The 12,229-nt window shown below is 37.9% G+C and overlaps 1 protein-coding gene across 2 annotated transcripts in view; it reads right to left on the bottom strand.

Moving 5' to 3' along the window:
- NARS2 (asparaginyl-tRNA synthetase 2, mitochondrial (putative)) overlaps positions 1 to 12,229 on the bottom strand; it is a 136,976-nt gene that overhangs the window by 103,826 nt on the left and 20,921 nt on the right. For both annotated transcript variants that reach the window (XM_008072060.1, XM_008072061.1), the window contains one exon: positions 7,868 to 7,948. In XM_008072060.1, the coding sequence (XP_008070251.1) occupies positions 7,868 to 7,948 (81 nt within the window). The remainder of the gene's footprint in view (positions 1 to 7,867; positions 7,949 to 12,229) is intronic.

A 12,229-nucleotide genomic window follows, 5' to 3' on the forward strand; every position in this document is an offset into this window, starting at 1 on the left:
TTATTGTAGAGATGAGGTCTCACCTGCCCAGGCGGGTCTCGAACCCGTGGGCTCAGGCAAAACACTCACCTCAGCCTCTCATAGGCGCAGGATTACAGGCTGAGCCACCGAGCATCGCTCCTTCATTTATTTTTAAAATAGAGATGAAGTCTCAATATGTTGCTTAAGCTGGTCTCAAGCTCGGGCTCAAGCAATCCTCTCACCTTGGCCTCGCAAAGGGCTAGGATTATAGGCATGAGCCACTGTGCCCAGTTAGTTTTATATATAAACTGTCATCTGCCTGGACAACAGCGTGAGACTCCAACTCAAAATAAAATAAAATAAAATAAAATAAAGTCTCTGGAAATGGTTCTAGGAGTATACAGCAAATGAAAAACATCTGTTCAAGAACATCGACTAATTGCCTGGGCACAGTGGTTCATGTCTGTAACCCCTGGAGCACCTTGGAGGTTGGAGGCAGGAGGGCTGCTTGAGCCCAGGAGTTCAAGACCAGCCTGGGCAGTATATCAAAACCTCATCTTTACAGAAAAAAAAAATCAAAAAATTAGCCGAGTGTGGTGACACATGCCTATAGTCCCAGCTACTCAGGAGGCTGAGGTGGGAGGATCACCTGAGTCCAGGAGGTCAAGGTTGCGGTCAGACATGATTGTGCCACTACACTCCAGCCTGGGCAAGAGTGAGACTCCAACTCAAAAAAGAAAAAAAAAGAAAGAAAGAAAAGAAAAGAAAAGAAAGAAAGAAACAAAGAAAGAAAGAAAGAAAAAGAAAATCTGCTAAACTTGGTAAGAACAAGGAGAAATGTGTAGTGTTTGAACCTAAACCTGTTCCCCTCCTTTCCCCTCACAGATCAGCATGACAAAAACTCCACTCCAGACTGATACAGTCAAGAACACATGGGCAACATGCCAGCATTTTTCATCTTGCTGACTGCTACCTGTTCCTGAGTTCTAGGCAAATGTGGCTGAGAGGTGGAGCCTACCTTCTTCAGGATAGAGGCTCCAACATGGGCCTAGCACTGCTGAGAATACTAGGGTCCAGCTCTTGCCCCAGCTCATGAGATGTGGGTTCCACACCAGTAGAGGAAAGCCAAGGAGACTTGGGGCTGCTGCCACTGAACATTCAGCTGCTAAATCAGGATGTCACTTAGAGAGAACTGTCCGTCCATTGTCCCTGCTTCCAGCACTAGAGATCTGGCTCTCAAATTTTGACTGGGTTAAAAAAGTAAGCTGTAAGACAGAGCTCCAAATCTCTCCTGAAAGGGACTGACTTCACTTGTAACAGAGTATGGAAAAGTTCAAACTGAAGGGAACTCTAGAAAATGGTGGTGGTGAATGGCAATTGGAGACTGACATCTATTAGTGATAAAGAGCTAAACTGTAGATCGGCTAATATGCTGGAAAGAAACTGGAAGACACAACTAGGAAGAGCCCTTTTGGGGTCAGAATAAATCTCACTGACCTTGGGAAAGATCCCCAAAGACAGTATAAATTTGGTTGGATCAGTTGTGAAGCAATTTATGCCCCAGGACATTGAAAACAATAGAGCAATCAGGAGGAAGAGACATCCAAAGAAAGCCCTGCCAAAACCAGTGCCATCCCTGGGTTATTGTGGGCATACTGAAGGCTATGTCCTCTGAGTAGCAACATCAGAGGCTTCATACTGCTGGGGGCAGGAAGGGTATAAGTGGGGGTGGGGGAGATAGACTTGTATCTAGAATACATAAAAGAATTCTTACAACTCCAGCAACCAAAAGACAACCCAGTTAAAAAAAATGGGCAAAAGTCTTAAATAGACATTTTCCAAAGAAAATAGATGAATGGCCAATATTTGCATGAAAAGACAGATAACATCCTTAGTCATGTTAAATAAAAATTAGAGGAGGCTATTGTTTTGGATTAAGCTCCTCCACTAGGGCCTCAAAAGACCAGAAAAAAACCAAAAGGGAGGCACTCATACTAAGTTCCATGTCACTGAACCAAAACTGAGTTGTTATCTGGCCTTCCTAGAAATCAGGAGAGAGAGAACAGATAAATTTCACAGACAAATTGGTTTCAACCAGCATGTAATGAAGTTCTCTTTGCCTTTAATCCTTACAACAAGAATAACCTGAAGTAACCCGATGCCAAACACTTACTTTTCTATTGTTCTCTTTCCCTGTTCCACCTTAGGCCTTATGAGAAAAATAACTTTAAAAGGACCATTCCACTTTCTGTTTTTTCTGTTTTCTTCAGACATTTTCTGTCTATAAGACCAAGTTCACTGAATGCTCATTCTATTTTACAGAATGAAGTGTTACTCCATTCTAGAATCACAAAGAAAGCCAATTAAGATGTTTAAACTAAATTTGTTGTAATTTTGTCTTTTGATAGTCATCAGGGAAATACAAATCAAAACCGCAATGAGATACCACTTTACAACCATGAGGATGACTATAATCAAAGAAATCGAAAATAACAAGCATAGCCTAGGATGCAGTAAACTGTAACCTAATACACTGCTGGAAGGATTGTAAAATAGTTCAGCTGCTTTGAAAAACAGCTTGGCAGTTTTAAAAAAATGTTTAACTTAAGCATTACTAAATGACCCAGAAATTTCACCCAAGAGACATGAAATCATATGTTCATCTATAAAAAAACTTTTCACAGATGTTCACAGTTGCATTCATAAGAGTAAAAAATTGAAACAATACAAATGTCCATTAGTTGATAAATGGATAGACAAAACGTGATACATTCACAAAATGGAATGGAATACTAAGTGGATATAAAAAGGAATTAAGTACTGACACGTTACAAAAACTTTATGCAAATGAAAGAAACCAGATGCAAAAGACCATATGTTATCTGATTCCATTTACATGAAATGTTTCAGAAGAGGCAAATCTATAGAAAGTAGATTCATAGTTACCTAGAGTTGGGAGTGAGACTGGCAAGGGGCTGCTAATGAGTACAGGGTTTATTTTTGGGATGATGAAAATGTCCTCAAGTTAAATTGTGGTATTGGTTACACAACTCTAATACTAAAAACCATGGAACTGTATACAGTCATGAGTTGCTTAATGATTGGGGTACACTCTGAGAAATATACTACTAGGCGATTTCATAACTGTGCGAACATCACAGAGTATACTTACACACCTAAATGGTATAGCCTACTACATACCTAGGTTATATGGGATAGCCTATTGCTCCTAGGCTACAAACCTGTACAGTATGTTACTGTACTGAATACTGTAGACAATTGTAACACAAAGGTAAGTTTGTGTATCTAAACATAGAAAAGGTCTAGTAAAAATATGGCACTATAATTGCATGGAACCCCTGTGGTTTATGCAGCCCTTCATTGACTGAATTTAGTAGGATATTTTCATATTTTATGATTATGAGAAATATGTCTCATTAAAAGTGTTTTTTAAAAACCCTGCTCCATCACCTCATTTCTAAAGTTATCCAATTTTATTTTCTATAATTTACCAATATCTATCCAACCAGAGTTTAATAAGAACCCCTATCCACTCAGAATCTAGTAAGAACCCCTCACTCATTTTAATTTTCTGATTTCTCTCACATTGTCCCCTTTACCCTACCCAAGTTACAGTCAAGTCACATACTCATTTTGAAGTTTTTTTCTGACCAAGCCAATCCTCATTGATCTAATTTTCCTCTACATTCCGTATCATTTATAATTGGTAACTGTAACCTCATATATATACATACAATAGTTCCTCCTTAGTCTTCATCAACTTCAAGTTTTTGGCATCTTAAATAAAGTCTAAAAGAGGCCTCTGGTTTGGACTGAACTCCTACATTAGGTCCAACAGACTAGATCAAAATGAACTTATTAATGCTGAAGTGCCATGCCACCCCTTGGAAACCAAGGTCTTTAATTGACCTTGCAAGAAATCAGAAAAGAGAGAAATAATAGCCAAGTCCCCAAACACACCATTTTAGCCAGCCTGATAAGGAAGTCCCCTCTGCCTTAATCTTTACAAGAAAAGTAACTTTGAAAAGACCAATCCACTTTTTGTTTTCTGTTTCTGCTTTCCTCAGTCCTTTTCTATCTATAAAACTAAGCTCAGTCAGGCTCGGTAGCTCAGCCTATAAATCCAGGACTTTGGGAGGCCAAAGTGAGTGGACTGCTGAACCCATACGTTTGAGACCAGCCCGGGCAACTTCATGAGACCTCATCTCTACAATAAATCAAAAATTTGCCAGGCATGGTAGTGCACACCTGTAGTTCCAGTTACTTTGAAGGCTGAGGCAGAAGGATCACCGGAGCCCAGCAGGCTGACGCTTGGATGGCTGTGAGTGTGCCACTGCACTCCAGCCTGGGTGACGGAGTGAGATTCCAACTCAAAATAAACAAATAAAATAAAATAAAACCAAGCTCCTCTATTTTATAGAATGAGGTGTTGTCCAATTCTAGAATGGCAAATAAAAGTCTATTTAAACTAAATTTGCTGTAGTTTGTCTTTTAACAACTACAATATGTAACTCTTACCTTAATCTTTTTTATCTTCTCAGAGACACACTAATTGCTCGAAACTCCTAAAGATGAAACATAATTTTGGGAACTCAGCTAGGGTTTCAAGAAAACAGAAAAAAGTAGGCAAACAAAGACTATTACAGGATAAATATCATCAAGAGTGAATGAAAAGCATGCTCCTTCCTTTATCAACTTCTGTCACTCACCAGTTTTATAGGCCAGAACCTCAACTACATCTTTACATCCCTCATAACATTTAGCACAACATCTTGAAGACAGATGGCACCAAATGCCTGCTAAATAATAAATGAATGCCTTGAATGCAACTTCTTCTTTTTTTTTTTTTAAGTGAGAAAGCAGGATTTATTGAGAGGACAGAGAAGCTCCCACAGTGGGAGGGAACCCGAAGGGGTTGCCCCACAACTTCTTACAATGTATTCAGTAGTCCCCAAACCTAAACAAATATCCAAAGTCTTAAAGCAGGAAATGGAGACAAAAGAACATGATATGATCATGCACTTTTCATCACAATATTAGAAGTGCATGTTATTACTTTGCCTTTTCAAAGTGACCTCATAAAGTTGCTTAAATCTGAGTGTGTACTTGGCACCCCATCTTTAAATATAGTACTACACTTCATTGCTGTCAGAGAAAAAAAAAAAGCACCACTAAGAAAAGCAGGAATTTAAATACGAAAGCCCACCTCCTCCTAAAAGGAGTGCCAAGATTCTAATCCCTATGCCTGCATAGGCGGCCAGGAGGAAATTAACACAAAGAAGCTTGGAAGTACAGAAATGTGAGGTGAGAATAAGGAGCACTGCTACTAAAGGACAGAGAGTTAGCAGAGGCAGAAGAAAAGTCTTTGTAGTTGAATTTCTGAAAGCAACAAAGACAGCAGGTCATACATAGCACAAAAGCCAGATAGCACAGATCAGCTGAAACCTGATCTAGATTAGACCCTGACTGTAGGAGCTGAGAATCAATATGTATTCACTGATTCTCAGAGAATCAGAGTATCTCTTTCTACTATATGAGGGGAGACCTTCAAAAACTCAGAATTTATTTATCAAAATTTGTGTATCCTTACATGTTTAAACTTTAGTCATCTTAAGTACTCTCCATTTGATGCAATATACCTATCGAGATGTTTTTTCCACTGCTCAAAACAGTTTTTGAACTTGTCAGTTTTGATGCCTTTTAGTGCTTCTGACATTTTTTGTTTCACCTCTTCCACATGGGCATAATGTTTCCCTTTGAGGGCTTTTTTCACCCGGGGAAACAAAAAAAGTCACGTGGGGAGAGATCAGATGATAGACAGGAGAGTAGAGCACTGAGGTCATGCCATTTTTGGTCAAAAACTGCTGAACACACAGCACAGTGTGGGCAGGTGCACTGTCATGGTGGAAGAATCAGTCACCTGTTTGTCACCACAAAAATTCACTGAAGCTGGATGCAGCCTCTCACAATGCTAGCTGGTTATGCTGATGTCAGTGGGTTCCTAGAACACTTACCTACTGGGGAAAGCCTATCCTACAAGGGGTCTGCCCTCCAAAAGATAATTCCAGTTTTTTGGGGGTCCACACTCATATAAAATTCTCTCTGGTTCTGAAATAATATGAACATAGAACACATCTCACTTGTTTAGCTTCAGAAATATATTTTCTTCCTCTTTCAATTTATTCATACCTATCTGATAACTTGCCTTGGGTTGTTTAGAGGCCAAAAAAATACGTGTGTAGCAGGGTATAAATCACTCAATCACTCAACTGATCATAGGATTTCCCCAGTAGCAATGCAATTATCTCCAAATTTACCATTATTTAAGTGTGTTAAAGACTTTTGTACTTGTTTACTTTGGGTCTCTTTAATAAATCCCTTTAAATTTGTATAAACTCCTTTCAATTATACCTTTCCTTCTCAGCCATTTAATATTCAGTGGTTTAGATTAAGGGATTATGAAATGTATTTAAGTGGGTAATTCTTCACTTCAATAGTCAGAAGATTATTAAGGTGGCAGGAGAAAATAAATACCTGTAAGAGAATTTTTTAAAGACTTTACATATTATTGTCATTTGCTGCCTTCTTTGAACTCATATATAGACACTCCTACTTTTTTTTTTTTTTTTAGTTGGAGTTTCACTCTGTGACCCAGGCTAGAGTGCAGTGGCACGCTCACAGCCACAACAGTGGCGACCTACTGGGCTCAGGCAATCCTTCTGCCTCAGCCTTCCAAGTAGCCAGAACTACAGGCATGCGCTACTACGCCTGGCTAATTTTTTTTATTTATTGTAGAGATGAGGTCTCGCCAAGTTTCCCAGGCTGTTCTCGAACCCATGGGCTCAGGCAATCCTCTCACCTCAGCCTCCCAAAGTGTTGGGATTACAGGCTTGGGCCACCCTGCCCGGCCAACACTCCCACTTTAAATGTACAATAAGACATTTTTACTCTGCTTTTTGCAGAAGGTTAATAATCATCAAGATTTCCTAAAGTTAGGTATGAAGAAAGATAGCATTTGATTATTATTCTGGATGATGACTTCAACATATCAGAACAACTTCTCTCAGTGAAAACTGATAGTATGAAGCATCATTATCAAGAGTCAGAAGGTACTGAACCAGAGAAACCAGTTCTATATACCACTTGCCATTAGAATAAAGCAAACATATAAACAAGAATCTTGACTTCCTAGGAATAAAGAAATCAGTAAATAAATATAAGAAATACAAAAAAGCACCACTCTTCAAGGTACCCTTCTCTCTATCCATTATTATGCAACTGGACAATGATTTTAAACGGTGTCAAACTGGTAAATAAAAGGCTTTCACCTATCTACAAGTAAGAAAAACTGGAAAAAAAATTTTTTTTTTTAATCTGCAATAAGGGCAGGCCAACAATGCCTGGTCACAAATTGACTGCTAGACAAATTAAATCAGAGCATTCATGAAAAAAATGTACTTTTTAAAAACTTTGAAAAAGGAAATGATATTCACTTATATACTTTTCTATTCTTATTTATCTCTTAAAATTACTTATTTCCAAAAATATTAACTGGGGGTTGACTCTGCACAAAAGATAGCTTAAAACACTTATTAACCTCTTCAGTTTCTCTAGTTCACCAATTCACAGTGACTTAAGAAAAACAAATGGAGTATTAAATTAAAAATTCACTCCTTTCTGTCACAGTGTATGTAACATGGCTGGTAGAACAGAAAATCAGAGTGGTTTGAATTTTCTATATATGTTTATCAAGAATTATCACTGACAAATTCAGTTGCTACTCATGGTTTTTTGTCCACACAACTCTTATTTACTTTAAAGCAAGCTCTCAGATGAAAAATAATCAAACAGAAATATATCCTTCAAAATGGGAAGCACAACTTACTTCAATTTGAAAAAGTTCTCCAGCCCCTTCACAGTCATTGGATGTGATTATAGGGGTATGAATCTGTACAAAGCCTCTGTCCTGAAAAAGAAAAACACTCTTTTCAGTATATTTGCATATAAAACAGTTCTAAGAACACATATCTCCTTTTTTATTTTTGAGTCAGAGTCTCACTCTGTCACCAAGGCTGGAGTGCAGTGGAACACTCACGGCCACCACAGCCTCAACCTGCTGGACTCAGGCGATCCTCTGGTTTCAGCCTTCCTAGTAGCTGGAATTACAGGCCCATGACATCATGCTTGGCTAATTTTTAAAAAATTTACTGTAGAGACGAGGTCTTGCCATGTTGTCAAGGCTGGTCTTGAACCCGTGGGCTCAGGTAATCCTCTCGCCCCCACCTGGGATTACAGGCATGAGCCACCATGCCCAGCCTGTATCTTCTTATACTATTAAAATGGCACACTAAGAGAATGCCATATCAAATCCCTCCTTAATCTCCCAAATACAAGACTATTGAAAGATCAGTTGATTATTTAACTATGCACAGCAGCACAAAAAAATTTTAAATCAGTAACAGATTAGATATTAAATATTAACTAGTCCAACCTCATCATTTCAAAGATAAGGCAATTTAGTGACTTTCTAAAAGTTACACAACTAGTCAGTGGCTGAGCCCAGATGGGAACCTAGGTTTTCATGCTTTCTCTTTAGTACTATTTCCCCTTCCATTTCTCTAACATATTGCTGTTGATTTAACAAACAGACACACACACATACACACACACACACTCACTCACTCAAGGCATAATGATGCTTCCCAGATTGCTGGGGGAACACAAATAAATCAGCATGAAGTTATCTTGAAATGAGGCTTCTTCAAATTGTAATAAACCACCAAAAAGGAGAAAAATTAAGGTCGACAAATGGAGGCTTACTAAAAAACAGCAAAAAGGGGCAGAAATAATTTTTAGGCAGTCTCTGTCATTACACTGATGGCACAATACACTCCACACGGCACAGGTTGTATGCTTCCTTTGCCTAAAGGAATATTCTGAGTAGCAACAAATCCATCCATTATCAAGGTGCCCAACTGCAGCCCTACCAATAAAAAATCTGTGACTATATCCATTAGTCAACCACAAAAGCTGTTGCTAGAAGGATTGAAATAACCCAGCAACTTTAAGGTTATGCTTCTTTCATTCTGACTCTGGATGTAAGCAAAAGGTTACATTCAGTATAGATGTTTGCAGGGTGGAAGTAGAGGTGGCTAAAAGTGAATTTACAATAGAAAGGCAGAATAGTATGGGTGTAATGCAAAATTTTGGCCTAGAATAAATCCATATGTACACATCTATGCCAAGTTTAGTAGAATGTAGAATGTCTCTGTGAATTACCAGGGGCCTCCCAAATATGACCCTTCTTTAATTCAAGTATTCTGGCTACAATACAGAGTATTCAGTCACCAACTTTCCTTATGATATAGATTAATCCAAGCTATAAATTAAGAGTCTCTGAAAGTATGCAAATATACACTTAATCTGAGAGCAATGTGCCTGAGCACAAAGCACATGACAGAGAACCAATAAAATGTGATCAATAACATTATTGCATACATTTTTATCTCCTAGGAGCCGAGAATTATGAACATGAATCATTTATTCCACATGAATGTAGGCAACTATGAGCATGAGTGCAGTAAACAAAGAAAGGAAGTGAAAAATCCAAAGGAAACTAGGGTGGGGAGGGGGAGGTGGAGAGGGAGAAGAAAATATAACGGTTGAACACTATTGCCAAAGTTAGAACTGGTCAAATGCCACAAGAAACAGCACTGCACATCTTATGAAAATAACTACACGAGATTAAAAAAAAAAAAAAATCACACAAGTGGTAGGAATTATTTTTAATACTTAACTAATGCTAAACCTTTCAAAAGGGGTCAGCAGCGTTTTAAGCTCTAATGCTCCTAGCAATGTTCATCACTGTCCATACATTCCGTAAAGCTACAAAGGAGCAAGTACAAAGGAAAAATGATAAAGAGGGGCAAACAATGCCCAAAACAGTAAAAGTGGAAAAAGTAAAAAACTAAAATAGAAAGTAAACAGCAAAGAGTAAACAACTGCCTCAAATGGGTTTCCAGAGTCTCATCTCACAGCAAAAAAAGATTTCAATTTTTTTGTAGCTTGTTCTCTTATTTTTTAATGTTTACACATCTGTAAAAGTAACAAGTAACAAGCAAAGGGGTTTCTCACTAGAGATAATGAGATTAGAGGCCAGAAAAGGGGCCATAAATAAAAGTAAACACTTTTACCCAATTTTTCAGATTCTATCCATGACCTCCAAATATCGAAATATTCTAAAGTCAGACATTTTATAAGGTTCTGAGTATCTAAAAGTTGCAAAATTCACATACTAAGGCCCATACATATCAGAAGACTATTTTTCTTTCACACATAACTGAAGTAACTATTATTATTTAATCAGAATCAACAACAAAAGAAACCTGAAAGGAATTGCTAGCCATGGGCATGCCACTGGCAACAAAAAGTGACAGCACGAAGAGATTTTAAAAAAAAATCCACAAAAAGCAGCCAAAGCAGTTTGCGGCCATTCAACATAGGGTAAAGAATACTCCTTGCTGTCACTGGCAGGTTTTGAAAACACTGCCATTAGGAGTGGAACAATCCCTGAAACTCACAGGAAGAATGTCGATGCATTAAGAAAGGGTAAAATCACTTCTACTGGCTAAAGTGAGGAAGACAGGAGAATGCAAAATCCATTTTAGGAACACTTCCTCTGGAATTTAGAAAAATTTTATACCTAAGAAGAACAATCTTGATATTTGAGAAACTTGGCTCTTCTAAATGACTCATTCCTTGAGGATTCTAAACAGCCAAGTTTTAGTACATAGCAAGTATGTCAACTTTATGAGCAAACCAGGTTATACACAAAATATTTTTGATACTCAAACAAAGAAGTAACGTGTCCTAACTTAAAGTACTATTCAAGTTTCTTTTTTTCCAACATTTTGGTATTTTTATTGATGGCTTTAAACTTTATGAAAATTTCAGCCGGGCTCGGTGGCTCAGCCTATAATCCAGCACCTTGGGAGACTGAGGTGAGTGGATTGCCTGAGCCCGTGGGTTTGAGACCTGCCTGGGCAACTTGGTGAGACCTCATCTCTACAATAAAAAATAAAAAATTAGCCGGGTGTGGTAGCGCATGCCTGTAGTTCCAGCTACTTGGAAGGCTAAGACGGAAGGATTGCTGGAGCCCAGCAGGTTGAGGCTGCGGTGGCCGGGAGCAGCCACTGCACTCCAGTCTGGGCAACAACTCAAAAACAAATAAATAAATAAAATAAAATTTATGAAAATTTCATATTTTAAGTTTTAACATCTTTTAGGGAATCTAAATTAACAAATCAAAAAAATAGTAACAATATTACTTAATATATCCCATAGTATTCCAATGACTTCTTTAAGAAAGTGAATTCTAAATATCACACATAAAAGTAGATAACCTAAAATGAGGTATCAAAATCAAATTTTCCAGCAATTTACAATTAAAAAGAGAATTTACACCACTTGAAAAATGTCCATTACAAACAGTGCTAAAATTCAAGTTATCTCCAACTACTTAAATATTCTCTAGATTTTACTGTAATTTGCTCATTTCAAATTTTTTCTAGTTTCTTCTCTTACTTTTTAATGTTTAGATATCTGTAAAAGCTTCAAGCAATAAAGAAATGTATAAAGTAGGTAAAATCCACTTGTCAATGGATTACAATACCACCACCTAGAGGCCAAAAATCTGTAAAACTGTTTCAGAATTAAAGTGGGTTTATTCACTTTAATCAGCTTTTGAAGCTATATGGTTTTTAATATATATATATGTATATGTGTATCTGGATGAATTTTATGTTCAAGCACTACTGAAAAGTCATATGGAAGTTGCATAAGAAAGTTTATGAGAACATATGTAAACAGATCCCTTCAAACTACAATGGGATGACACTGTATGTGATTTATTTTCCTTTGTTTAATAAAAATATATCCCTTGCCGGGCTCGGTGGCTCAGCCTGTAATCCCGCACCTTTGGGAGGCTGAGGTGAGTGGATTGCCTGAGCCTGCAGGTTTGAGACCCACCTGGGCAGGCGAGACCTCATCTTTACAATAAAATAAAAAAAATTAGCCAGGTGTGGTAGCTTGAGTACCAAAATATGGAACTAACCCAAACTGTTAAAAACACAGAAAAGAAGCTTAAAAAGACAGAAGAAAACCTCCAAGAGATGAGTAATTATTATTATTATTTTTTGAGTTGGAGTCTCACTCTGTCACCCAGACTGGAATGCAGTGGCCGCTCCCG

The sequence above is a fragment of the Carlito syrichta genome, unplaced genomic scaffold (assembly GCF_000164805.1).
Source record: "Carlito syrichta isolate Samal-C Ts95f unplaced genomic scaffold, Tarsius_syrichta-2.0.1 Scaffold314837, whole genome shotgun sequence".
NCBI lineage: Eukaryota > Metazoa > Chordata > Mammalia > Primates > Tarsiidae > Carlito > Carlito syrichta.